Source organism: Rhinopithecus roxellana, chromosome 8 (genome assembly GCF_007565055.1).
Source record: "Rhinopithecus roxellana isolate Shanxi Qingling chromosome 8, ASM756505v1, whole genome shotgun sequence".
NCBI lineage: Eukaryota > Metazoa > Chordata > Mammalia > Primates > Cercopithecidae > Rhinopithecus > Rhinopithecus roxellana.
In genome coordinates this window covers 18006355-18034187 of record NC_044556.1, presented here as the reverse complement: position 1 = coordinate 18034187, position 27833 = coordinate 18006355, and the positions used below count along the sequence as shown (strand labels likewise).

General features: G+C 52.7%; 2 protein-coding genes, 1 non-coding gene and 2 pseudogenes across 7 annotated transcripts; 3 read left to right on the top strand and 2 right to left on the bottom strand.

Annotated features, from left to right (window-relative positions):
• Nucleotides 1-1436: 1436 nt before the first annotated feature.
• Nucleotides 1437-5578, bottom strand: UBA52 (ubiquitin A-52 residue ribosomal protein fusion product 1). 3 transcript variants are annotated; one of them, XM_030935523.1, is made up of 6 exons: nucleotides 5421-5578; nucleotides 3591-3704; nucleotides 3241-3327; nucleotides 3041-3114; nucleotides 1705-1807; nucleotides 1437-1620 (listed from the first exon to the last, which is right to left on the bottom strand). In XM_030935523.1, exons 2-5 carry the CDS (start codon nucleotides 3691-3693, stop codon nucleotides 1715-1717), a joined length of 357 nt encoding a protein of 118 aa, XP_030791383.1. In that variant the 5' UTR covers nucleotides 3694-3704; nucleotides 5421-5578; the 3' UTR covers nucleotides 1437-1620; nucleotides 1705-1714. The 3 variants fall into 3 exon arrangements, with proteins under 3 accessions (XP_030791383.1, XP_010384962.1, XP_010384963.1); XM_010386660.2 differs by lacking the exon at nucleotides 3041-3114 and having other exon boundaries at nucleotides 5421-5577; XM_010386661.2 differs by lacking the exon at nucleotides 3041-3114 and having other exon boundaries at nucleotides 3591-3701; nucleotides 5421-5568.
• Nucleotides 5579-7777: 2199 nt separating this feature from the next.
• KXD1 (KxDL motif containing 1) lies at nucleotides 7778-18411 on the bottom strand. Of its 2 annotated transcripts, none has more exons than XM_010386656.2 (5): nucleotides 18259-18411; nucleotides 14424-14545; nucleotides 12655-12807; nucleotides 9868-9914; nucleotides 7778-8722 (listed from the first exon to the last, which is right to left on the bottom strand). In XM_010386656.2, the coding sequence occupies exons 2-5, from the start codon at nucleotides 14522-14524 to the stop codon at nucleotides 8493-8495; spliced, it is 531 nt and encodes a 176-aa protein (XP_010384958.1). In that variant the 5' UTR covers nucleotides 14525-14545; nucleotides 18259-18411; the 3' UTR covers nucleotides 7778-8492. The 2 variants fall into 2 exon arrangements, with proteins under 2 accessions (XP_010384958.1, XP_030791382.1); XM_030935522.1 differs by having other exon boundaries at nucleotides 18224-18289.
• A 3703-nt stretch (nucleotides 18412-22114) lies between these two features.
• Nucleotides 22115-23524, top strand: LOC104680626 (annotated as a pseudogene). Its single transcript, XR_750481.2, has one exon. The product of XR_750481.2 is annotated as an elongation factor 1-gamma-like (transcript).
• A 2804-nt stretch (nucleotides 23525-26328) lies between these two features.
• Nucleotides 26329-26459, top strand: LOC115899428. Its single transcript, XR_004059136.1, has one exon. It is a non-coding gene; the product is annotated as a small nucleolar RNA SNORA70 (small nucleolar RNA).
• LOC104680674 lies at nucleotides 26426-26813 on the top strand (annotated as a pseudogene).
• Nucleotides 26814-27833: the final 1020 nt, after the last annotated feature.

The window sequence follows — 27833 nt, the reverse complement described above, 5'->3', positions numbered from 1 at the left end:
GGTTGCCCTTCTTTTTTTTCTTTTTTTTTTTTTTTGAGACGGAGTCTTGCTCTGCCGCCCAGGCTGGAGTGCAGTGGCCGGCTCTCGGCTCACTGCAAGCTCCGCCTCCCGGGTTCACGCCATTCTCCTGTCTCAGCCTCCCGAGTAGCTGGGACTACAGGCACCTGCCACCTCGCCCGGCTAGTTTTTTTTTTTGTATTTTTAGTAGATACGGGGTTTCACCGGGTTAGCCAGGATGGTCTCAATCTCCTGACCTCGTGATCCGCCCGTCTCGGCCTCCCAAAGTGCTGGGATTACAGGCTTGAGCCACCGCGCCCGGCCAGGTTGCCCTTCTTAAAGAGGCAGAGCACTGACTGCAGACCAAGAGTGATGTCACGGCCTCAGGTTCAAAACTGAGAACTGGGCCAGGCACGCTGGCTCACACCTGTAATCCCAGCATTTTGGGAAGCTGAGGCGGGCGGGTCACAAGGTCAGGAGATCGAGACTATCCTGGCTAACATGGTGAAACACCGTCTCTACTAAAATACAAAAAATTAGCCGGGCATGGTGGCGGGCACCTGTAGTCCCAGCTAGTCAGGAGGCTGACGCAGGAGAATGGCGTGAACCCAGGAGGCGGAGCTTGCAGTGAGCCGAGATAGCACCACTGCACTCCAGCTTGAGCCGCAGAGCAAGACTACGTCTCAAAAAAACAAAAAACAAACAAAAAACCACAAAAAAACTTGAGAACTGGGTCAGGCATGGCAGCTCTTGCCTGTAATCCCAACACTGAGGGGCTGAGGTGGGAGGATAGCTTGAGCCCAGGTTCAAGACCAGCCTGGACAACACAGTGAGACCCCATTTCTATAAAACAAAAAAATTTGAGAACCAATGTTCTACACCATTGGGTGTACCTAATTTTCTACCCATCTCCACATACCTAGGCACTTCAGGACCAAGGCCTGAGGGACACCTCAAAGTGCCTGACAGATCCCAGCAATGACAAAACTGATCCTCACTCCCACCAATTACAGGACTGAGTTTTTTTTTTTTTTTTTTTGAGACGGAGTCCCGTTCTGTCACCCAGGTTGGAGTGCAGTGGTGCGATCTGGGCCTACTGCAATCTCTGCCGCCTCCCAGGTTCACGCCGTTCTCCTGCCTCAGCCTCCTGAAAAGCTGGGACTACAGGCGTCCACCACCACACCTGGCTAATTTTTTTGTGTTTTTAGTAGAGACGGGGTTTCACCGTGTTCGCCAGGATGGAGGACTGAGGTTTTTACTCTAATTTTACAGATGACAAATCCAGAGTCAGGGGCATAGGACAGGGACCAATGCAGGTGGGACAGAATCTAGGACAGAGGACCCCACAGGTGGCAGAGAATGGAGTGCTGAGTAGAGTCCCTAAGGGAGATGCCCACTCTTTAGCCACCTCCCTGGACAGACCAGCCAGAGGACACCAGTTGCTGCTCCAGTCAACAAAAGGGACACTTTATTGAGGCTCCAGGCCACAGGGCCTGGGCAGGAGGTTGCCCTTCAAGGAAAGAAGAGCCTTATTTGACCTTCTTCTTGGGGCGCAGGTTGTTGGTGTGGCCACACTTCTTCTTGCGGCAGTTGACAGCACGAGGGTGAAGGCGAGCATAGCACCTGCAGAGAGACAGGAGGGGCGGATGAGGGCATACCCCTCCTCTGGCAGCCCCCACAGCCCCCCAAGCACCAGAGCACACATACTTGCGGCAGATCATCTTGTCACAGTTGTATTTCTGGGCAAGCTGGCGGAGGGAAGGCTCAATAATGCCACCTCGCAGGCGCAACACCAGGTGCAGGGTGGACTCTGCAGGAGACAGCCAGAAGGACAGCGACTGAGCCCAGCCCTAGCTCCTCAGTCAGAGGGGCAGGGCCCTCCAGGGCCTATAGTCTGTCTGGTGCTTTCTCAAGTGTGATGGGGACACCAAGTCGGGATCCCCCGAGTGTTCCACGTGTGGAAGATACACTGTCCCAGCGAGGCCTGCCCCAGGAAATCTCCATCTCAGCCCTGACCATGAGCCCTGGGGGAGTCTGAGACACATATGCCAACTGAGGTATCCACCTGGGTTTCTAATATGGAAGCCGACTTCTAAGTGGTTCAGGCAAGGTCAGACACTGAAGTCTAGGCTAGGCACAGTGGCTCACGCGTGTAATCCCAGCACTTTAAGAGACCAGCCTGGCCAACATAGTGAAACCCTGTCTCTACTAAAAATACAAAAAAAATTAGCCGGGCGTGGTGGCACCTGCAATCCCAGCTGCTCGGGAGGCTGAGACAGGGGAATTGCTTGAACCCGGCAGGCGAAGGTTGCAGTGAGCAGAGATCACGCCACTGCACTCCAGCCTGGGTGACAGAGTGAGACTGTCTCACAAAAAAAGGACACTGAATTCTTGTCACTCCAACAAGTGACACTAATTTTCTTATTGCAGTGATAAAAAAAATTCACATTATGACTTTTTTTTTTGCCTCCTAAGTTCAAGCAATTCTCCTGCCTCAGCCTGCTGAGTAGCTGGGACTACAGGCATGCACCACCATGCCTAGCTAATTTTCGTATTTTTAGTAGAGATGGGATTTCACCATGTTGGCCAGGATGATCTCAATCTCTTGACCTTGTGATCCGCCTGCCTCGGCCTCCCAAAGTGCTGGGATTACAGGCCTGAGCCACTGTACCCAGCTAATTTTTGTATTTCTAATAGAAACGGGATTTCACCACGTTGGCCAGGCTGGTCTGGAACTCCTGACCTCAGGTGATCCACCCGCCTCAGCCTCCTAAAGTGCTGAGATTACAGGCGTGAGCCACTGTGCCCAGTCCCATTCTTTTAAACAAAACACAAGTCGGCCGGGCACGGTGGCTCAAGCCTGTAATCCCAGCACTTGGGGAGGCCGAGACGGGCGGATCACGAGGTCAGGAAATCGAGACCATCCTGGCGAACACGGTGAAACCCCATCTCTACTAAAAAATACAAAAAACTAGCCGGGCGAGGTGGCGGGCGCCTGTAGTCCCAGCCACTCGGGAGGCTGAGGCAGGAGAATGGCGTGAACCTGAGAGGCGGAGCTTGCAGTGAGCTGAGATCCGGCCATTGCCCTCCAGCCTGGGTGACAGAGCGAGACTCCATCTCAAAAACAAAAACAAAAACACAAGTCATTTGAACTGCTCCCCAACCCCTGATTGGAGCCATCAATGCTCTTTTCCTAGGACCTGGGGATCTTGGGTCCCTGCCCAGCAACCCCAACCCCGGTACCTTTCTGGATGTTGTAGTCTGAGAGAGTGCGGCCATCTTCCAGCTGTTTGCCGGCAAATATCAGACGCTGCTGGTCAGGTGGGATACCTGAGGGGGAGGAAGGCTCAGTTAGAGGCTCTGTGGAGCATACTACTGGCAGTGTTCCCAGCAGGGGAGTTCCAGCACTACCCCCAGTCTCTCAAAAGGCGAACTGAGGTAGAGATAACAGACGTTCTTCAGGTCACATGGAGAAGCAAGGGCAAAACAGGTCTGTCTAAAGCCAGCACCAACCCACACAGGACTGAAACTCCCCTGGGCAGAGAGGGACTCCCAGTCCATAGCCAGAGCCCCCACACCCAGTACCAACTCACCCTCCTTGTCTTGAATTTTGGCTTTGACATTCTCAATGGTGTCACTGGGCTCGACCTCAAGGGTGATGGTTTTGCCCGTGAGGGTCTTCACAAAGATCTGCATGTTTGCGTCTGCTGGAGGAAGGGAGGCAGGATAGACTGGTGAGCAATGCATGCCTGAGTGGCGCAAGCTCAGGTGCCTACACCCCAGTTGCTATCCCTTTGCCTGCACCGAGCCCAACTGGTCCTGCCCCAGTACCTGTCTTCCTTCCACTCCTCCAAGCCTGGCCCTACTAAGCTTCTCACACACCCTGACCTGGAGTCTACACATGTCCTGAACTAAGGACTACATATCCTCCACCCTCCTGACTGCATGGGCGCTCTTCAGGAACACAGACTGTGATTATTCTCCTTAGGCTTAGCAGCAGAAGGACTCGTCAGTATCTCCTGATGGAATAAATACCTTTTGGCATCATCTTGCCAGATCCATCTTCCCTGAGAACCGTCCCACCCTCTCCCACCACAGCCACGTCCTGAGCTCCTCCACAGGCTGCTCCTGCTGCCAGCCTGGATGGGAAGCCATCCCCTACAACACACACGCCTTCTGTCGCAGCCTCTCTCCTAACTCCAAGCTGGGGCACCCAACACTCTTAGCTTCCTTCTCAATTACGCCAAAACTCTCCAGACCCCACTTCTTGTCTTGACCCCAAACCACAAACATCACTTAGTATCTACCAACCACTTGCCAAGCATTGTTTACATGTAAAAGTTGACTTAAAAACATAAAGAGGCCGGGCGCGGTGGCTCAAGCCTGTAATCCCAGCACTTTGGGAGGCCGAGACGGGCGGATCACGAGGTCAGGAGATCGAGACCATCCTGGCTAATATGGTGAAACCCCGTCTCTACTAAAAAATACAAAAAACTAGCCGGGCGACGAGGCGGGCGCCTGTAGTCCCAGCTACTGGGGAGGCTGAGACAGGAGAATGGCGTGAACCCGGGAGGCGGAGCTTGCAGTGAGCTGAGAGCTGGCCACTGCACTCCAGCCTGGGCGGCAGAGCAAGACTCTGTCTCAAAAAAAAAAAAAAAAAAAAAAAAAAAAAAAAAAAAAAAAAAAAACATAAAGAATCGCCCGGGTGCAGGGGCTCAAGCCTGTAATCCCAGCACTTTGGGAGGCCGAGGCAGATGGATCATTTGAGGTCAGGAGTTTGAGATCAGCCTGGCCAACATGGTGAAACCCCGTCTCGACTAAAAACACAAAAAATCAGCTGGGCGTGGTGGCGTGCGCCTGTAATCCCACCTACTCGGGAGGCTGAGGCAGGAGAATCGCTCGAGCCCGGGAGGTGGAGGTTGCAGTGAGCCGAGACCGCACAACTGAACTCCAGCTTGGGCGACAGAGCGAGACTCCTGAAAAAAACACAAGTAGTCTAAAGAAGAGTCGAGTCTAAAAGGCAGACGCTACCACCAGCCCCTCCTTACAGACGTAGTAATGGAGCCAGGTATGGAGACTCAGCTCGAGGAATTTAGTATTTCCAAAGTATAAACACGCAGTGACGGGCAGAGTTGACGCTACACGCTCAATACCTCTCTCTCATTAACTCGGATCTGCCCAGAGGACGCCTTCCCGCCCGAGGCCTCGTGGGGTCACGCTGGCAGGCAGAGCACGCAGGCTCCTCTCCAAAACGGCGCTCGCCTCCTGGGCCCAGGTCTGGACTCGGAGTCGCGACCTCGAGAGCCCTGCCCAGCTACCCCGCCGAGACTGGCCCGCATGAGTCGGCTCAGGGCCACCTCTTCTGCCGCCCAGGCCCCTGCGGCCTCCCGCAGGCCCACACCCGCCCTCGGACCGGCGCTCACCCGCACGACCGCCGCCACCAACCAGCTCAGCCGCCTCGATGAAGAAAAAGAGGACGGCGGAACCGGAAACCACCTAATCTCCGCCGAAGGCGCTTGCGCACGGAGCACGCCAGACGCCTGCGTCACAATTCGCGCCGCGCCTTGGGCCCCGTCCTGCCGCCATCTTGGATGCTGGCAAACGAAGCCGCAGCGCACGTGGGTGAGCGTCCCCCATCCGCTTCCGGGTATGGCCCCCGCCCGCCGAATCACTAGAGGAGATGATTGCACCTCTCTGGGTGTTTGCGCCCGCTGCCTCTGGGCCACTGACAACCGCTGACGCTTGGCGGGCCCTCAGCGAATACTTGAACGGAGGAGAGGAGAACGTTTTCTAATAAAGCAAAGGTATTAAGCAGAGGACTGCGGGTCCAGGACGCAGGAATCGGGGCTGGGAAAGCACCTAACACCTGTAATCGGTTGTTATAAAGCTCTCGGCCGCTGTCCCTGAATGGATTTCAGGACAGCAGCAGGGAGAGCTGACGGGACTACCGCATTCGACCAGAAAGGTGGTGGTGCCTGACAAAAGGTGCCAAGCGGGACTCAAGGTCTTTTGTTTTTGTGACGGAGTTTCGCTCTTGTTGCCCAGGCTGGAGTGCAATGGCGGGATCTCCACTCACCGCAACCTCCGCCTCCCGGGTTCAAGCAATTCTCCTGCCTCAGCCTCCCGAGTAGCTGGGATTACAGGTGTGCGCACCATGCCCGGCCAATTTTGTGTTTTTAGTGGGGACGGGGGGGGGGGGGTCTCTCCGTGTTGTTCAGGCTGGTCTCGAACTCGCGACCTCAGGTGATCCGCCCGCCTCGGCCTTCCAAAGTGCTGGGATTACAGGTGTGAGCCACTGCGCCCGGCAGGGTCTCTTTTCAATGTAGGATCCAGATTTGTGGGTGGCTAAAAAGTGCCAGGGCCCGGTGGCTCACACCTGCATTTTGGGAGGCAGAGGCGGGTGGATCACCTGAGGTCGGGAGTTGGAGACCAGCCTGACCAACATGGAGAACGCCCATCTCTACTAAAAATACAAAATTAGCTGGACATGGTGGCGCATGCCTGTAATCCCAGCTACTCAGGAGGCTGAGGCAGGAAGAATCACTTGAACCCGGGAGGTGGAGGTTGCAGTGAGCCGAGTTCATGCCACAGCACTGCAGCCTGGGCGACAGAGTGAGACTCCATCTCAAAAAAAAAAAAAAAAAAAAAAGAGCCAGGGCGAGTGCCAAGGTTCACACTTGTAATCCCAGCACTTTGGGAGGTCAAAGAGGGAGGATTACTTGAGGCCAGGAATTCAAGACCAGCCTGGAAAACAGCAAGACCCTGTCTCTACAAAAAAAAAAAAAAAAAAAATTTAAATTATCCAGGTGTGGTGGTACACACCTGTAGTCCCAGCTACTTAAGAGGTTGGAGGATTGCCTGAGCCTAGGGGTTTGAGGTTGCAGTGACCCATGATTGGACCACTACACTCCAGCCTGGGCAACAAAGAGATGCTGTCTCCAAAAAAATAAATAAATAAAAAATACAAAAGTGCTGAGTACAGAGAAGATGGGGAGCAATGAGAAGTCACCTGTAGGCTTAACAGGGGTACCTGTTCCTTGAACATTTGCAGGTGCTACTATACCAGGCAAAAGCAGACACTCTCATGTCTGGGAAGATGCCTTTAGGAACATAATTTCTTTTTCATTTTTGAGACAAGAGTTTCGCTCTTGCTGCCCAGGCTAGAGTGCAGTGATGCGAACTTGGCTCACTGCGACCTCTGCCTCCTGGATTCAAGCAATTCTGCCTCAGCCTCCCAAATAGCTGGGTTTACAGGTGTGCGCCACCACGCCCAGCTAATTTTTGTATTTTTAGTAGGGACGGGGTTTCACCACATTGGCCAGGCTGGTCTCGAACTCCTGACCTCAGGTGATCCACCCACCTCAGCCTCCCAAAGTGCTGGGATTACAGGCATGAGCCACCAAGCCCGGTCGTAACAACATAATTTCTAAGTACTCAGAAGATGAGGTAACCCTCGGAGTGTGTCTGATGGGGAATGGATTTAGTGTGGCTCCCAAATCTGGAGGAAGACTGAGATCTGGAGGAGGAATTATGAAAGGAGGATGGGAACAGTAGTATTGTGAGCAGTGAGAGCAGTGTGAGGGAAGACCTAGCTGGTGACGGGAACTTGGGTAGTTATAGCTCCCACCAGGGGGATTCCAAAAAAGGGCCACGTCTCTTTCTAGCTCTGTGGTGCCTGACTGTCTGCACCTCCCTCCAGCAGGGCCCCCAGCCCCACATCCAGCACTTGCCCATCTTTTGGGTTGCTTGGCCTAAGGATGGAAGAAGCCATGGCTAGGTGTACTTTTCCCTTTTTAGGAATGGTGTCTTTTTATTGATAACTTCCCAACAGCATCTGTAAACATTGGGTACAAAAATATTCCATTAAACTCTTTCCCAAGGTGGCTCCGTTTGCTCCATGGAGGCCCTCAGAGAGGCCTGCTGGCCCCTCAGGTTCCACACCTCTATTCAGAGAAACACAGGCCTCAGCATGCTCAGGGCTGAATGGATGGCCAGCCTCCATCTCAAGACTTCTACCTATCTCAGAAACCTCTTTGAGATACCAAGGAGACAGTATTTGATACTTTTACGGAGCAAGGGGCAGGAAAAGCAGAATTAGTGGGTGCAGGGGTGGGCTGGGGTGAACTCAGAGGAGACCGTGCTTGTGCACCTCAAGGAGGTCCTGACTGGGGATGGGGGACATATGGCTCCGGTCTCTGGGAACCTTTTAAGCATTCTTCAGAGCAGATGTCAGGCTCAGCTCTGGAAAAATTCCCGTGCCCAGCCCTGCAACTCCAGCCGGAATGGGCGTGCCCTGGCATGGCAGAGGGGTCTTGCAGAAGAGAGATGTTCTGAGGAAGGAAGGAGCCAGAATTAAAGACCCCCCAGGAATTCCACACTCCTCGGGAGAGAGCCCTGTTCCTCTAGGAGCCCTGGGTGACAGAACAAGGCAGGGTTACCCGCTGCCACCTTGTATGCCGCTGCCCTGAGACCCCTCAAGGCACCGGGCAGTAGGGCTATTCGCCCGTCGTCTCCTCATCATCTGTCTGGCTGCGGCCGTTGATGGCTGGGGAGCCAGGCTGGACATGGGACAGGTCCTCGAAGCCAGGGCTCAGGGAGGGCGAGACGGTGTCGGGGCTAGTGTCACATGAGCCCGTGCTCTGTTCTGAGGTGGCAATGGTGGTCGTGGTGCTGGGTGGGATGGGGTCTTCATCCTCTTCCTCCAGGAAGGATGCCTCTGGGATATCTGGAGGAAGGAGGCCCAAGAGTTGGTTTTGTCACCTTGCCAAGCACTGTGATGTAGGATTTATTGTCCATGTGACCCATAACGGCTGCCCTCACCCCATGGGGGCATGACTTGGCCCTTTTTTTTTTTTTTTTTTGAGACAGAGTGTCGCTCTCGTTGCCCAAGCTAGAGTGCAATGGTGCAATCTCAGCTCACTGCACCTCCGCCTCCCGGGTTCAAGCAATTCTCCTGCCTCAGCCTCCCAAGTAGCTGGGACTACAGGTGCCCATCACCACGCCCATCTAATTTTGTATTTTTACTACAGACGGGGTTTCTCTATGTTGGTCAGGCTGGTATCGAAATCCTGACCTCAGGTGATCCACCTGCCTCGGCCTCCCAAAGTGTTGGGATTACAGGCATGAGCCACCACGCCCGGCAGACTTGGCCCATTTTTATTTTGTAGAGGAGGAAACTGACGTCCAGGCAGGGAAGAGCTCTCCCTTGAAGGTGAGGTGAGGAAGGGACACAAGCTCTGGGGTTGGGCCTACAGGAGCCGTGAGGGCGAGCCTGGCTCACTGCACTACCTGGGCTAGGTACATGATCTCCCCTCAGTCTGGCTCTCTGCTCTATAAACTGCTGTTGGAGGCCCTAGGATGGAGAGCCGTCAGCCTTTTCAACAGATGGGGTGAACCCAGGCTCAGCCTGCAGAGCCCTTTAAGGTGGTGGCAACATGGAGTGGTACCCCAGAGAACACACGAGCTCTCTAGCCAGACGGATGTGAACTCAAGTCCTGCCCCTCTGGGCCTCTGTTTCCCTCTCCATGAAACGGGGATACTCACAGTCCCCACCTCATGGGTGACTGTGGGTAACAGCCTGGTTCATAGGGGCTCATGATGCCCACAGGGATAAGGATCATCATGGCTGCTTATCCACATTCCCTGTGCGGCCTCCCCACAGGGCACGGACTCCCGTCCTAGCGCCCGCTTTGTAGGCTGCCGAGAGGACCAGGCCAGCACCCCGCCCCTGCCCCCCGCCCCAGGTTTCTCCAGACCCACTGCCCATTACAGCCTGGTCTCAGTATCAGGCCCTAAGGTGGCTTTCCAGAAGCCTGCCCTGGGCAGAGAGTGCTGACATGCTCGGGAGCAGGAGCCCTGCGTGGCACTTACGGCTGAAGGCCTCTGGGTGCTGCCTGGCCAGTTTCCCTTTCAGCGTCCTGCAGGGGAGAGAAGGCACACAGGGCTTAACCTGCTGAGCAGGCAGGCCAGGCCTTGTGCCGGTCACAGGCCCCTGCTGCCAGCTGAGGGCAAGGGGAGACAGGAGGGAGAACCCCCACACTGTTCACCTCACATCTTCACTCTCTCTAGGTGCTCGGCCCAACAGCCACGGCCCTGACAGTCGCCCACCAGCCGGCCTCCAGCCCCAGGGTAGGCAACGACCCCCAACTAGTTAAGACTCTGGGTGCTCTGAGCCTAGGCACTGGCTGGGGGCTCCCCCTACAAGGCCCCTTCTTACATGTGGCCTCCTCTACTCTGATAAACTTTTTTTTTTTTGAGATCAGAATCTCTCTCTGTCACCCAGGGTGGAGTGCAGTGGTGCCATCTTGGCTCACTACAACCTCCACCTTCTGGATTCACATGATTCTCCTCCCTCAGCCTCCCGAGTACCTGGGATTACAGGCACATGCCACCATGCTCAGCTGATTTTTTGTTTTTGTTTTTGTTTTTTTTTTTGAGACGGAGTCTCGTTCTGTCACCCAGGCTGGAGTGCAGTGGCACGATCTCGGCTCACTGCAAGCTCCGCCACCTCCCGGGTTCACGCCATTCTCCTGCCTCAGCCTTCCGAGAAGCTGGGACTACAGGCGCCCGCCATTGTGCCTGGCTAATTTTTTTGTATTTTTAGTAGAGACGGGGTTTCACCATGTTCGCCAGTATGGTCTCGATCTCCTGACCTCGTGATCCGCCTGCCTCGGCCTCCCAAAGCACTGGGATTACAGGTATGAGCCACCGTGCCCGGCGATTTTTTGTATTTTTAATAGAGACAGGGTTTCATCACATTGGCCAGGCTGGTCTTGAACTCCTGACCTCAGGTGATCTGCCTGCGTCAGCCTCCCAAACTGCTGGAATTACAGGCATGCGCCACTGTGCCTGGCCATTCCTGCCTTTTCATTATGTGTCTAGCACTATGTTACCTTTTTTATTTTTTTTAAAATTTGAGACAGAGTCTCGCTGTGTCACCCAGGCTGGAGTGCAGTGCGTGATCTCGGCTCACTGAAACCTCCACCTCCCGGGTTCACGCCATTCTCCTGCCTCAGCCTCCCAAGTAGATGGTACTACAGGCGCCCGCCACCACGCCCAGCTAATTTTTTGTATTTTTGGTAGAGACGGGGTTTCACCATGTTAGCCAGGATGGTCTCGATCTCCTGACCTTGTGATCTGCCCGCCTCAGCCTCCCAAAGTGCTAGGATTACAGGCGTGAGCCACCACGCTCAGCTGCACTATGTTGCGTTTTTGAAGAATAAATAAACTGCAAGGCTGAGCGTGATGGCTCATGCCTATAATCCCTGCACTTTGGGAGGTCGAGGTGGATGGATCACCTGAGGCCAGGAGTTTGAGATGAGGCTGGCCAACATGGGAAAACCCTGTCTCTACTAAAAAAAAATACAAAAATTACACAAAATACAAAAATTAGGCTCACACCTGTAATCCCACCACTTTAGGAGGCCAGGGCAGGTGGATTGCCGGAGCTCAGGAGTTTGAGACCAGCCTAGGCAACACGGTGAAACCTCGTCTTTACTAAAATACAAAAAATCAGCTGGGCATGGCAGCATGTGCCTGTAGTCCCAGCTACTCAGGAGGCTGAAGCAGGAGAATCGCTTGAACCCGGGAGGCGGAGGTTGCAGTGAGCCAACATTGCACCACTGCACTCCAGCCTGGGCAACAGAGCAAGACTCCATCTCAAAAATAAAACAACAACAACAAAAATTATCTGGGCATGGTAGAGTATGCCCGTAATCCCAGCTACTCAGGAGGCTGAAGCACAAGAATTGCTTGAATCCGGGAGGCAGAGGTTGCAGTAAGCCAAGATGACGCCACTGCACTCCAGCTGGGGCCACAGATCAAGACTCTGTCTTGATCAATTAATCAATCAGTAAATAAACTTACGTCAAGATTTTATCCCAGGCCGGGCGCGGTGGCTCAAGCCTGTAATCCCAGCACTTTGGGAGGCCGAGACGGGCGGATCACGAGGTCAGGAGATAGAGACCATCCTGGCTAACATGGTGAAACCCCGTCTCTACTAAAAATACAAAAAACTAGCCGGGCGACCTGGCGGGCGCCTGTAGTCCCAGCTACTCGGGAGGCTGAGGCAGGAGAATGGCGGGAACCCGGGAGGCGGAGCTTGCAGTGAGCTGAGATCCGGCCACTACACTCCAGCCTGGGCGGCAGAGCGAGACTCCGTCTCAAAAAAAAAAAAAAGATTTTATCCCAAGGTTGGAATTGTCCCAGACCCTTAAGTGTACAGCGAAGCCTTGTAAAACGAACAGAAATCTCCCCTTGGCCGGGCGCGGTGGCTCAAGCCTGTAATCCCAGCACTTTGGGAGGCCGAGGCGGGTGGATCACGAGGTCAGGAGATCGAGACCCTCCTGGCTAACACGGTAAAACCCCGTCTCTACTAAAAATACAAAAAACTAGCCGGGTGCGGTGGCGGGCGCCTGTAGTCCCAGCTACTCGGAGGCTGAGGCGGGAGAATGGCGTAAACACAGGAGGCGGAGCTTGCAGTGAGCTGAGATCCGGCCACTGCACTCCAGCTTGGGCGACAGAGCGAGACTCCGTCTCAAAAAAAAAAAAAAAAAAAGAAATCTCCCCTTTATACTGGTATGTGAAGGAAACTGAGGCTTAGGTGGGGAGGTGGAGGCAGAGGTCAGCTGGGGCCCTGGGGTGAGGCTGAGCACCCACCTGATCCGGCGGAAGATGCTGTCCAGGTCCCGTTTCATCTCTACCAGGGTCCTTGTGTGGTGCAGGAAGCGCTCGCTCATCTGCTGCAGGCGGGCGCTGGACAGGTTGTTGAAGTTGAGCAGCATCTCATTGGTCTTCTCAAAGCGGTCCAGCCTGATGGTGGAGAGAAGGCATGAGCTGCCCAGCTTCGGGGCCCTGCTCAACCTGGCACAGCTGACTGTTCATGCCAAGCCCTTGCCTGCTTCACAACCTCTGCATGGGCTGTTCCTTTGTCCTGCAGAGTTCTACCTACTCTTTGAGCCACCTAGCAAACTCCTATTCAACCTTCAAAACCCTACTCAAGGGTGTCCTTCTCATGTAGCCTTGTCTACCTGTTCAATCAGACTTTTTTTTTTTGAGATGGAGTCTTGCTCTGTTGCCCAGGCTGGAGTACAGTGGTGTGATCTCAGCCCACTGGAAGCTCCGCCTCCTGGGTTCAGGCCATTCTCCTGTCTCAGCCTCCCCAGTAGCTGGGACTACAGGTGCCCGCCACCATACCTGGCTAATTTTTTTTTTTTTTTTTTTAGTAGAGACGGGGTTTCACTGTGTTAGCCAGGATGATCTCAATCTCCTGACCTCATGATCTGCCCACCTCGGCCCCCCAAAGTATTGGGATTACAGGCGTGAGCCACTGCGCCCGGCCCAATCAGACTCAACTCCACTAGCCCCAGGTTGTTCCTCTGGCCCAGCCCTGACACCATAGGGCCAGGAGGGTCTGTGTCTGGCTTTGTCTCCCCTCAGTCTGGAAGTTCCCCAGAGCCACATCTGAATCTGACTTAAAAAAATAGGAGACGGCCGGGCGCGGTGGCTCAAGCCTGTAATCCCAGCACTTTGGGAGGCCGAGACGGGCGGATCACGAGGTCAGGAGATCGAGACCATCCTGGCTAACACGGTGAAACCCCGTCTCTACTAAAAATACAAAAAAAACTAGCCGGGCGAGGTGGCGGGCGCCTGTAGTCCCAGCTACTCGGGAGGCTGAGGCAGGAGAATGGCGTAAACCCGGGAGGCGGAGCTTGCAGTGAGCTGAGATCTGGCCACTGCACTCCAGTCCGGGCGACAGAGCGAGACTCCGCCTCAAAAAAAAAAAAAAAAAAAAAAAAAAAAAAAAAAAAAAAAAAAAAAATAGGAGACCAGCCAGGCACAGCAGCTCAAGCCTGCAATCCCAGCCCTTTGGGAGGCTGAGGCAGGTGGATCACGAGGTCAGGAGTTCAAGACCAGCCTGGCCAACATGGTGAAACCTGCCTCTACTGAAAATACAAAAATTGGCTGGGCATGGTGGCACATGCCTGTAATACAGCTACTTGGAAGGCTGAGGCAGGAGAAATCACTTGAACCCAGGAGGCAGAGGTTGCAGTGAGCCGAGATCGCGCCATTGCACTCCAGCCTGGGCAACAAGAGTGAAACTCTGTCTCAAAAACAAGAAACAAATAAACAAAAAACCCTGCATATGGTCTCCTCTGGTCCTTCAACTCTCCCCACCCCAGGCCTCGGGTCCGGAGCCCCTGCGGCCCTTCAAACCTCCACAGCTGCAAAACCTCCCCAAAGCCCTGCTTCCCGTGCCAAGGCCTCGCCTCCAGGCCGGGAAGGAATTTACTTTGGAGCCAGCGACAGATTTGCTCATTTCCTTCATTTTATCACCAGTGTGGGCCCCGGGTAGGGGCGGGCAAGACAAGAATGTTGGCCAGCCCGTGGATTCCTTCCCACACTCACATCCCCCAGCCGCCACTCACATGTTCTTCTGGGCCAGGATGATGGCGTTGACATCATCTGTGTTCACCATGCTCAGGATGCGGCCGCAGAAGACCCTCGAGGCCGAGTCCGGGAGGTCCATCTCTTCCTCCTCCTCCGCTGCCTGAAACAGGCAAGAACAGAGTGGTCTGCACCAGTCACCAGGTGAGGTGGGACAAAGAGGCCAGGCCGGGACCCCCATGTGCTGGAATCTAACCCAACCGTGGTGGTATCCTACGGTGGGGATGTGTGACTGTGGCTGTCATGCCACCTGAACCTCAGGTGTGCCAGCCCAGGAATTTGGAGGTATTGGGCAAACTAAGAGAGGTTGTATTTGTAAACTGTACCCAAGCACATTAGAATCCCATCACCTCCCTCTTCCATGAGCCCAAGACCACAGGCACCTCTCATCTGCACAGATCTGCTAGCTTCCTCCCTCATTCCACGTCACACACCTGCTGTCCTCACAAGCTGAATATGTGTGGCTGCCTCAGCAAATCATCAGCACCTCCAATGTCTCCTCTCCCAAGAGGTCAGGGACCCCTATTCCAGTCACTCTTACTGCTTCTCTTACTACTTGACCTTGCTTTTTTATTTCTTTTTTTTTTTTTTTTTTGAGATGGAGTCTCGCTTTGTCGCCCGGGCTGGAGTGCAGTGGCTGGATCTCAGCTCACTGCAAGCTCTGCCTCCTGGGTTTACGCCATTCTCCTGCCTCAGCCTCCCGAGTAGCTGGGACTACAGGCGCCTGCCACCTCGCCCGGCTAGTTTTTTTTTTTTTTGTATTTTTTAGTAGAGACGGGGTTTCACCGTGTTAGCCAGGATGGTCTCAATCTCCTGACCTCGTGATCCACCCGTCTTGGCCTCCCAAAGTACTGGGATTACAGGCTTGAGCCACTGCGCCCGGCCACTTTTTTATTTCTTTTTGATACGGAGTTCTACTCCTGTCTCCCAGGCTGGAGCACAATGGTGCGATCTCAGCTCACCGCAACCTCCGCCTCCCGGGTTCAAGCGATTCGCCTGCCTCACCCTCCCGAGTAGCTGGGATTACAGGCGCCTGCCATGACGCCTGGCTAATTTTTGTAGTTTTTAGTAGGGACAGGGTTTCACCATGTTGGCCAGGCTGGTCTTGAACTCCTGACTTCAGGCGATCCACCCACCTCAGCCTCCCAAACTGCTGGGATTACAGGCATGAGCCACCGTGCCCAGCCTACTTTACCTTGTTTTTGTTTGTTAAGAGACAGGGTCTCGCTATGCTGCCTAGGCAGCTCCTAAATTCCTAGGCTGACACGACCCTCTTGCCTTGGTCTCCCAAAATGCTAGGATTACAGGCATGAGCCACCGCACCCAGCCACACTTTACCTTGATTTAATTGCTTCACTGGTTCACATCTTCATGAAATTATCCTAGTCATCAGCTAACCCATTTGCCTGTCACCCCCACAACGTCAGCTCCAAAAAAGCAGAGGTGGCCGGGTGCGGTGGCTCACGCCTGTAATCCTAGCACTCTGGGAGGCCGAGGCAGGTGGATCACCTGAGGTCAGGAGTTCAAGACCAGCCTGGCCAACATAGTGAAACCCCATCTCTACTAAAAATATAAAAATTAGCCAGGCATGGTGGCAGGCACCTGTACTCCCAGCTACTTGGGAGCCTGAGGCAGGGGAATCGCTTGAACCCGGAATGCAGAAGTTGTGGTGAGCCAAGATCGCGCCACTTCACTCCAGCCTGGGCAACAGACTCTGTCTCAAAAAACAGAAAAAAAAAAAAAAAAGGCAGAGGTGTGTCTGTCACCAAAGCCTGACCCGGAACCTGGTTCATAGCAAGGGGCTGCCAGAATGTCAGAATGTTGTTGTGGGGAAGGGCAACAGAACTTTTCAAACTCAGCTCTGACATGATGCTTTTTTAAATTTTTTTTTTTTTTTTGAGTCCTGCTCTGTTGCCCAGGCTGGAGTGCAGTGGTGCGATCTCGGCTCACTGCAAGCTCTGCCTCCTGGGTTCACGCCATTCTCCTGCCTCAGCCTCCCGAGTAGCTGGGACTACAGGTGCCCGCCACCACGCCTGGCTAATTTTTTGTATTTTTAGTAGAGACGGGGTTTCACCGTGTTAGCCATGATGGTCTCGATCTGCTGACCTCTTGATCCGCCCGCCTCGGCCTCCCAAAGTGCTGAGATTACATGACATGACACTTTTATTAGCAAACTAAAGCCAAGAATTGCAGGCACTCACAGCCAACCTGTGGGCCCCAGTAACCCAGATGGTTTTGAGGTTCCCAGTTTCACTGGCACACAGATGACTGTAGTGGCAGGCAGGGACTTCCAGAAGCAACCAGGGGAGGAGGGGCTACTGCACTGACCCTCCTAGGGAGTTCAGGAAAAATCTAGGATCCTGATATAGTTTGCCTCTGAGGCCCACACATTTAATAGCCAAGAAACAGAGAGACCTACTTCTACTGGATCAGAAAGGGTTTCAGAGGCTGGGCGTGGTGGCTCATGTCTGTAATCCCAGCACCTTGGGAGGCTGAGGTGGGCAGACTACTTGAGGTCAGGAGTTCAAGACCAGCCTGGACAACATGGTGAAACCCCCATCTCTACTAAAAATCAAAAATTATCCAGGCATGACTGCGGTCACCTGTAGTCCCAGCTACTCAGGAGGCTGAGGCAGGAGAATTGCTTGAACTCAGGAGGCAGAGGTTGCAATGAGCCGAGATCAAGCCACTGCATTCTAGTGTGGGTGACAGAGGGAGACTCCATCTCAACTTAAAAAAAAGAAAGACACCTGGAGAGGGAGGTCCATAGCTAGTGCCAGAGAGGCACAGTATTGGGACCTTCTGGGATACACTCCTGCTTCAAAACAGGACTCTTTTCTGTCTCTGGCTCCCAGATGTGAGGGCCGGGGGGGTTCCTGGCACTTCCCTCCCGTCCCCCCCGCAACTTCCTCTCACAAGAAGCCTCTGATTACTGCTAGTCTGCCCCACATACACAGTGAAATTAACCCAGCAAAAGCTCTGATCCCAACTCCAAATGTAGATTTATTGAAGAAACACAGAGAGGTAGGCTGTTTGACCATGGCAGAGCCACTTTACCCTTCTGAATCAGTTTTTTTCAACCATAAAATGGGAATAAGGTAGAATGACGATCTCACAGTGCTGTCTGTGGCAACTGAAACCAAAGGTGATAACGAGTGGAGCTCAGGACAGGCTGTTTCTCCAAGAGGAGTGTGAAGAAGTCCCGGGACAGGGCCCGGGAATCAACATTTTGACAGCATCCCAGGGGTCTCTAAGAACATATTACGGGCAAACACTTGTAGAGCACTTCAGTTAATCCTCAATCACCGTTACGAGGCAAACAATCATCTCCGAGTGAAACTGAGGCTCACAGGGGCGGGCTCAGTTGCCAAAACTCACACGGAGAGAGAGAGAAGCACCACGGTTCTATATTCAGGTTATTTAACAGAATTTAACTCAGCCATCCAAGCTCTGAAAAACCCCAAGTGGGGAGGGGCGCAAATACCCCCTCACGCCCCATCCCCTACAATACGGGGAAACTGAGGCACAGACCGGGCAACGCCCAGCTCCAGGTTACACGACACACCCAGAACACAGGCGGCCCCAATTTCTATGCCCCTGATCCGGATCCAGATCCAGCCCGCGGCGCCGCCTGCGTATCCATTGAGCAGACGGGGAAACTCATGCCTGTGCGCAGCAGCAATGACCAGATGTGGCCAGCGGCGCACCCCATCCCACCGCAGCCCGGGGGCCGCGCCCGACCCGGACCGGTTCCCCGAGGCCCTGGAGTCCCCAGCCCCACCCCAAACTCTGCCCCGGCGTCGGTAGCGGCGGCACCTGCACATCTGGCGGCCTTGCTCGCGCTTCCGGGATGGCGCCCGCGCTGGCGCAACGTCACCACGCACCGATCGTGCGAGTGCGCGCGGCGGCGGCGTACCCTGGAGTCGCTTGCGTGCGTGGAGTCACGATAGGAAAAGGCGGGGCTTAGACAGAGCTACAGCTCGCGGGCGCATCACAATGAATAGCCAATCAAACAGTTTGTCTCGCGCCTGCGTATTTCCAGAAGCCCAGACTTCAAAGCAGCCCGGAAGAAGGAAGGCTGAGAAGTGTCCCATTTTATAGATGGTGTGATTGGCGTCCCAGAGCGGTAACCCTCTGCAAGGTCGGAAATGCTACAGTGGTCAGCGACCAAACCACACTCAGGTGTCCTGCTTTCCAGGCAGGGAATCAGACTCATCTGTGTTCAGACAAACCTACTCCATTTTTGCTGATTTTAGTCTAAGTTTCCTTTTTTTTTTCCCCAGGCAGAGTTAAGCTCTTGTTGCCGAGGCTGGAGTACAATGGCGCGATCTCAGCCCACCGCAACCTCCGCTTCCCAGGTTCAAGCGATTCGCCTACCTCAGCCTTCCCGAGTAGCTGGAATTACAGGCATGCGCTACCATGCCCGGCTAATTTTATGTTTTTAGTAGAGACAGGGTTTCTCCATGTTCGTCAGTCTGGTCCTGAACTCCCGACCTCAGGTGATCCGCCCGCCTCGGCCTCCCAAAGTGCTGGAATTACAGGCATGAGTCACCGCGCCCAACCCTGGTTTCCATTTACACTTCCACGTTGTTTTGGAGGAATGCACTGGGGAATTTTTTAAAAAGGGTTTACGGGCTGGGGAAGTGGCTCACATCCTGTAATTGTAACCCGAGCACTTTGGGAGGCCGAGGCGGGCGGATCACGAGATCAGGAGTTCGAGACCAACCTGACCAATATGGTGAAACCTCGTCTGTACTAAAAATAAAAAAAATTAGTCGGGCGTGGTGGCGGGAGCCTGTAATCCCAGCTACTCAGGAGGCTGAGACAGGAGAATCGCTTGAACCCGGGAGGCAGAGGTTGCAGTGAGCCAAGATCGCACCACTGCACTCCAGCTTGGGCGACAGAGCAAGACCACGTCTCAAAAAAAAGGACAAACTAAAAAATGAAGAAAATGGGCCGGGCGCGGTGGCTCACGCCTGTAATGCCAACACTTTGGGAGGCCGAGGTGGGCAGATCACGAGGTCAGGAGATGGAGACCATCCTGGCTAACATGGTGAAACCCCATCTCCACTAAAAATACAAAAAAATTAGGCAGGTGTGGTGGCGGGCGCCTGTAGTCCCAGCTACTGGGGAGGCTGAGGCAGGAGAATGGCGTGAACCCGGGAGGTGGAACTTGCAGTGAGCTGAGATGGCACCACTGCACTCCAGCCTGGGCGACAGAGTGAGACTTTGTCTCAAAAAAAAAAAAAAAAAAAGGAAGAAAATGTATGGTGAATTTTAAATTCATACTAGTTTGTGTATATGAGTACCAGGTTTCTGTAATAAAATGCCTCACAGCTACAATTGGGAAAAAAAAAAAAAAAAAAAACATGGGCCGGTGGCCCGAGCCTATGGTCCCAGCTACTCAAGAGGCTGAGGTGGGAGGATCTTTTGAGGCCAGGAGGCAGAAGTTGCAGTGAGCCAAGATCCCACTCCAGCCTGGGCAACAGAGTGAGACCCAGTCTCAAAAAACAAACAGGCCGGGCGCGGTGGCTCACACCTATAACCCCAGCACTTTGGGAGGCTGAGGCGGGTGGATCACCTGAGGTCAGGAGTTTGAGACCAGACAGGCCAACATGGTGAAACCCCGTCTCTACTAAAAATACAAAAAAAATTTAGCCTGGTGTGGTGGCAGGTGCCTGTAATCATAGCTACTCAGGAGGCTGAGGCACGAGCATCTCTTGAACCCAGGAGGCGGAGGTTGCAGTCAGCCGAGATTGTGCCACTGCACTCCAGCCTGGGTGACAGAATGAGACTTTGTCTCAAAAAGCAACAACAACAACAACAATCACTATAAACTGATATAGATTTATTTCATGGGTTATAATTATTTCCTTTCCTGCCCCTTTAAATTAGCTCCTGTGTCCTTGAAATATGTCCCCACCATTCTCTGAGCATTATTTATCTTGAGCTCCACAACATGATCCAATGTTGTGGAAAATCCCTGGAATCAGCCATTTTCTCCAAGGAACCCGGTTCCTTTGCTTGAAGAGTAGGATTTAGAAACCAAGATCAGGCAGGGCGCAGTGATTCACACCTGTAATCCCAGCACTGTGGGAAGCTGAGGTGGGCAGATCAGGAAGTCAGGAGTTCGAGACCACCTGGGCCAACATGATGAAACCCTGTCTCTTCTAAAAACACAAAAAAATTAGGCAGGCATGGTGGGCTCCTGTAATCCCAATTACTCGAGAGGCTGGAGAATCACTTGGACCTGTGAGGCAGAGGTTGCAGTGAGCTGAGATCACCCACTGCACTCCAGCCTTGGCAACAAGAGCGAAACTCTGTCTTAAAACAAAAAAGAAAGAGGCCAGGTGTAGTAGCTCACTCCTGTAATCCCAGCACTTTGGGAGGCCGAGATGGGTGGATCACCTGAGGTCAGGAGTTGGACACCAGCCTGACCAACATGGAGAAATCCTGTCTTTACTAAAAATACAAAATTAGCCAGGCATGGTGGAGGTCAGGGGTTCGAGATTGGCCTGGGCAATATGGTGAAACCCCGTCTCTACTAAAAATACAAAAATTGGCCGGGCGCGGTGGCTCAAGCCTGTAATCCCAGCACTTTGGGAGGCCGAGACGGGCGGATCACGAGGCAAGGAGATCAAGACCATCCTGGCTAACATGGTGAAACCCCGTCTCTACTAAAAATACAAAAAACTAGCCGGGCGAGGTGGCCGGTGTCTGTAGTCCCAGCTACTCGGGAGGCTGAGCCAGGAGAATGGCGTGAACCCGGGAGGCGGAGCTTGCAGTGAGCTGAGATCCGGCCACTGCACTCCAGCCTGGGCGACAGAACGAGACTCCGTCTCAAAAAATAATAATAATAATAAAATAAATAAATAAATAAAATTAGGCCGGGTGCGGTGGCTCACGCCTGTAATCTCAACACTTTGGGAGGCCGAGGCGGACGGATCACGAGGTCAGGAGATCAAGACCATCCTGGCCAACATGGTGAAACCCTGTCTCTACTAAAAAAAAACTACGAAAATTAGCTGGGCGTGGTGGCGCATGCCCATAATCCTAGCTATTCGGGAGGCTGAGGCAGGAGAATCGCTTGAACCAGAGAGTCAGAGGTTGCAGTGAGCTGAGATCGTGCTATTGTACTCCAGCGTGGGAACAGAGTAAGACTCTGTCTAAAAATATAAATAAATAAATAAATAAATAAAATTAATATTTACAAGTAATTATTGTTATTGAGATTACATACGGTGTGTATGTTATGAATTATATTTGTAACTTCTCTGAGTCTCTGTTAATTGCAAGTCTGTGTAATCACAACATGTAGGTTGTTGAGAGCTTGGAAGATAAACACACAAGTTCTTGGGCACATGAAGACTGTTTCAGAGCCCTGAAATTACACAAACCTGAGTTTTAAATCCAGCTCTGTCACATCCTAGCTGAATGGCCTTGGGCAAGCAGCTTAACTTTATGAAATCACGTAGGCAAAATCCTTACAAGAGTTGAAACACAGTAAGCCCACAGTACACTGTGGATAATATCACTCCCAGGTTCTGCTGCCATCATTCGTGGGAAAGTCAATGACTGGGAGGCAGGGGCTGGAAGATCCATTCAGCCCAAGAGTTCAAGGCCAGCCTGGGAAACATTGAGAACTTGTTTCTAAAAAAAATTAGCCCTTTTCTTTGCGGAATCACCATGGCGGCTGGGACCCTGTATACGTATCCTGAAAACTGGAAGGCCTTCAAGGCTCTCATCGCTGCTCAGTACAGCGGGGCTCAGGTCCACGTGCTCTTCGCACCACCCCACTTCTATTTTGGCCAAACCAACCACACCCCTGAATTTCTCCGCAAATTTCCTGCCGGCAAGGTTCCGGCATTTGAGGGTGACAATGGATTCTGTGTGTTTGAGAGCAACGCCATTGCCTACTATGTGAGCAACGAGGAGCTGCGGGGAAGTACTGCAGAGGGAGCAGCCCAGGTGGTGCAGTGGGTGAGCTTTGCTGATTCCGATATAGTGCCCCCAGCCAGTACCTGGGTATTCCCCACCTTGGGCATCATGCACCACAACAAACAGGCCACTGAGAATGCAAAGGAGGAAGTGAGACGAATTCTGGGGCTGCTAGATGCTCACTTGAAGACGAGGACTTTTCTGGTGGGCGAACAAGTGACATTGGCTGACATCACAGTTGTCTGCACCCTATTGTGGCTCTCTATAAGCAGGTCCTAGAGCCTTCTTTCCGCCAGGGCTTTCCCAATACCAACCGCTGGTTCCTCACCTGCATTAATCAGCCCCAGTTCCGGGCTGTCTTGGGGGAAGTGAAGCTGTGTGAGAAGATGGCCCAGTTTGATGCTAAAAAGTTTGCAGAGACCCAGCCTAAAAAAGATACACCACGGAAAGAGAAGGGTTCACGGGAAGAGAAGCAGAAGCCCCAGGCTGAGCTGAAGGAGGAGAAAAAGGCAGCTGCCCCTGCTCCTGAGGAGGAGATGGATGAATGTGAGCAGGCGCTGGCTGCTGAGCCCAAGGCCAAGGACCCCTTCGCTCACTTGCCCAAGAGTACCTTTGTGTTGGATGAATTTAAGCGCAAGTACTCCAATGAGGACACACTCTCTGTGGCACTGCCATATTTCTGGGAACACTTTGATAAGGACGGCTGGTCTCTGTGGTACTCAGAGTATCGCTTCCCTGAAGAACTCACTCAGACCTTCATGAGCTTCAATCTCATCACTGTAATGTTCCAGCGACTGGACAAGCTGAGGAAGAATGCCTTCGCCAGTGTCATCCTCTTTGGAACCAACAATAGCAGCTCCATTTCTGGAGTCTGGGTCTTCCGAGGCCAGGAGCTTGCCTTTCCGCTGAGTCTAGATTGGCAGGTGGACTACGAGTCATACACATGGTGGAAACTGGATCCTGGCAGCAAGGAGACCCAGACGCTGGTTCGAGAGTACTTTTCCTGGGAGGGGGCCTTCCAGCATGTGGGCAAAGCCTTCAATCAGGGCAAGATCTTCAAGTGAACATCTCTTGCCATCGCCTAGCTGCCTGCACCTGCCCTTCAGGGAGATGCGGGTCATTAAAGGAAACTGAACATTGAAAATAAATAAATAAATAAATAAATAAGGCCGGGCGCGGTGGCTCAAGCCTGTAATCCCAGCACTTTGGGAGGCCGAGACGGGCGGATCACGAGGTCAGGAGATCGAGACCCTCCTGGCTAACACGGTGAAACCCCGTCTCTACTAAAAAAATACAAAAAACTAGCCGGGCAACGTGGCGGGCGCCTGTAGTCCCAGCTACTTGGGAGGCTGAGGCAGGAGAATGGCGTAAACCCGGGAGGCGGGGCTTGCAGTGAGCTGAGATCCGGCCATTGCACTCCAGCCTGGGCGGCAGAGCGAGACTCCATCTCAAAAAAAAAAAAAAAATAAAAAATAAATAAATAAATAAATAAAATAAATAAAATTAACTGGGCATGGTGGTGCACATCTGTAGTCCCATATGCTTGGGAGGCTGAAGCGGAAGAATTACCTGATCCCAGGAGTTCCAGGCTGCAGTAAGCTAGGATAGGCTGCAGTAAGCTAGGATTGCACCACTGTACTTCAGGCTAGGTAACAGAGGGAGACCCAGTCTCAAAAAAAAAAAAAAAAAAGAAAGAAAAAAGAAAAAAAAGTCAATGAGGACTGGAATTCTTTTGTTTTTTTCTTTTGAGACGGAGTCTTGCCGTGTCGCCCAGGCTGGAGTGCAGTGGCACGATCTCAGCTCACTGCAAGCTCCGCCTGCCGGGTTCACACCATTCTCCTGCCTCAGCCTCCCCAGTAGCTGGGACTACAGGCACCCGCCACCACTCCTGGCTAATTTTTTTTTTTGTATTTTTTTTAGTAGAAACAGGGTTTCACTGCGTTACCCAGGATGGTCGTGATCTCCTGACCTGGTGATCTGCCCGCCTCGGCCTCCCAAAGTGCTGGGATTACAGGCGTGAGCCACCGCGCCTGTCCTGGAATTCTTATATATTTAGTTCAACAATTGGTTTTTGTTGTTGTTGTTTTTGAGATGACTGAGTCTTGATTTGTCGCCCAGGCTGGAGTGCAGTGGTGTGATCTCGGCTCACTGCAACCTCTGCCTCCCGGATTCAAGCCATTCTCCTGCCTCAGCCTCCCAAGTAGCTGGGATTACAGGTGCATGCCACCACGCCCAGCTAATTTTTGTTTTTTTTTTTGTTTTTTTTTTTTCGAGACGGAGTCTCGCTCTGTCGCCCAGACTGGAGTGCAGTGGCCGGATCTCAGCTCACTGCAAGCTCTGCCTCCCGGGTTCACGCCATTCTCCTGCCTCAGCCTCCCGAGTAGCTGGGACTACAGGCGCCCACCACCTCGCCCGGCTAGTTTTTTTGTATTTTTTTAGTAGAGACGGAGTTTCACCGGGTTAGCCAGGATGGTCTTGATCTCCTGACCTCGTGATCCATCCGCCTCGGCCTCTCAAAGTGCTGGGATTACAGGCTTGAGCCACCGCGCCCGGCCAATTTTTGTATTTTTAATAGAGACAGGGTGTCACGATGTTAGCCAGCTTGGTCTTGAATTCCTGACCTCGTGATCCACCCACCTTGGCCTCCCAAAGTGCTGGGATTACAGGTGTGAGCTACTGTACCTGGCTAGAATTCTTTTTTTTTTTTCTTTTTGAGACATAGTCTCACTCTGTCACCCAGGCTTGAGTGCAGTGGTACGATCTAGGCTCACTGCAACCTCCACCTCCCGGGTTCAAGCGATTCTCCTGCCTCAGTCTCACAAGTAGCTGGGACTACAGGTGCCCGTCACCATGCCCATCTAATTTTTGTATTTTTAGTACAGACCAGGTTTCACCATGTTGGCCAGGCTGGTCTTGAACTCCTGATCTTGTGATCCGCCTGCCTCGGCCTCCCAAAGTGCTGGGATTACAGGCATGAGCCACTGTGCCTGGCTATGATTCTTGTATGTTTAGTTCAACAGTTTGTTTGTTTATTTTTTTCTTGAGACAGAGTCTCACTCTGTCACCAGGCTGGAGTGCAATGGCACGATCTCAGCTCACTGCAATCTCTGCTTCCCGGGTTCAGGCGATTCTCCTGCCTCAGCCTCCTGAGGAGCTGGGATTACAGGCACACACCACTATACTTGGCTAATTTTTGTATTTTTAGTAGAGACAGGGTTTCACTATGTTGGCCAGGCTGGTCTTGAACTCCTGGCCTCAACTGATCTGCCCGCTTTGGCCTCCCAAAGTGCTGGGATTACAGGCGTGAGCCACTGTGCTGGCCAGTCCAACAATTTAAAAAATTTTTCAGACCGGTCGCAGTGGCTCACGCCTGTAATCCTAGCACTTTGGGAGGCCAAAGCGGGTGGATCACGGGTCAGGATTTTGAGACCAGCCTGACCAACATGGTGAAACCCCATCTCTAGTAAAAATACAAAAATTAGCTGGGCGTGGTGGCGCACATCTTTAATCCCAGCTACTCAGGAGGCTGAGGCAGGAGAATTGCTTGAATCTGGGAAGCAGAGGTTGCAGTGAGCCGAGATTGCACTACTGCACTCCAGCGTGAGCAACAGAGCGAGACTGTGTCTCAAAAAAAAAAAATAAATAAAATAAAATAAAAAATTTTTGGCTGGGGGCCGTGGCTCACGCCTGTAATCCCAGCACTTTGGGAGGCCCAGGCGGGCAGATCACAAGGTCAGGAGTTCGAGACCAGCCTGGCCAACATGGTGAAACCTCATCTCTACTAAAAACACAAAAATTAGCTGAGTGTGGTGGTGCACACCTGTAATCCCAGCTATTTGGGAGGCTGAGGTAGAGAATTGCCGGAACCTGGGGGGCAGAGGTTGCAATGAGCTGAGTTTGCACCACTGCCTACTAGCCCGGTCGACAGAGCAAGACTCCATCTCAAAAATAATAATAATTCCGACTGAGTTCCTTTCCTCATGGGGGCCCAGTGTGCAATGGCTGCAAACAGCAGCTTCCCTGGTAGTGATGCAACCTGTTTGTTGTATGGGTTGCTCTAAGGGACCTTGGAGACAGTACTTTCAGATGGATGTTCATGTTTCTGACCTTGCATTAGCCCAGTGTAGGCTCCAAACAGGCATGCGAGGTGCCATTGGAAAGCCCCAGGGCACTGTGGCCAGGGTTCACATTGGCCAAGTTATGTCCATCTGCACCAAGCTGCAGAGCAAGGAGCATGTGATTGAGGCCCTGTGCAGGGCCAAGTTCAAGCTCCCCAGCCGCCAGAAGATCCACATCTCAAAGAAGTGGGGCTTCACCAAGTTCAATGCCAACGAATTTGAAGACATGGTGGCTGAGAAGCGGCTCATCCCAGATGGGTCAAGTACGTTCCCAATCGTGGCGCTCTGGACAAGTGGCAGGCCCTGTACTCATGAGGGCTTCCACTGTGCTGCCCCCCTTAATACTCATCAATAAATTCTACTTCCTGTCCACCTAAAAAAAAAAATGCTTTCACTTCAGTTACCCCTCTTTCTTACGTACTTTGTTATTTTAGTTTTATCCTGATTCCCTCAATAAACATTATTAGTATATTAAAATAATAATAATAATAATAATAAATTGTTCACTCCCCTCTGGATATGGCCCATATTCTGGGGACCCAGGAAGTTCTCCATTCTTACCTAGCCCTGGAGGAGGAGGAGAAACAGAGTGAAAAATAGACCCCTCTACCCCACTGGGGTCAGTGGTTGGAAAGAAAGGGGAGGGACTTAAAGCTGGAGAAAACTAGAGTAGAATGTGAGGGCTAATATTAGAAGCAAGTAAGGTTGCAAGGAGGCAGGTACCTCTGGATGGGGTTTTGAGGTAGAAATGGGATTTTTCTAGAAACAGACAATCATTCGGAGCTGAGGGAATTACAGGAGCCAAGGAAGGATGATGGGAAAGCACCTAGGGTGGACTTGATCTTTGTAGGAATTGGCAGGGAGCTCAGTGCACCAGGCAGGAGACACTTCTGAGAGGGCAGCTGGGATGGAGGCTGCTGGGAAAAGAAGAACCGTGACTCTGTTTGCACTCTGCAGCAGAAGACGCCCAGGCTGGAGAAGCCAAGCTTTTCCCTTTTTCTTTTCTTTCTTTCTTTTTTTTTTCCTTTTTTTTTTTTTTTTTTTTTGAGACAGAGTCTCACTTTATCGCCAGGCTAGAGTGCAGTGGCATGATCTCCGTTCACTGCAACCTCTGCCTTCCTGGTTCAAGCGATTCTCCTGCCTCAGCCTCCCAAGTAGCTGGGATTACAGGCACCCGCCATCACGCCCAGCTAATTTTTGTATTTTTAGTAGAGACGGGGTTTCACCATGTTGGTGAAAACAGCACGGTCTCGATCTCCTGATCTTGTGATTCATCTGCCTCGGCCTCTCAAAGTGCTGGGATTACAGGCGTGAGCCACCGTGCCTGGCATTTTT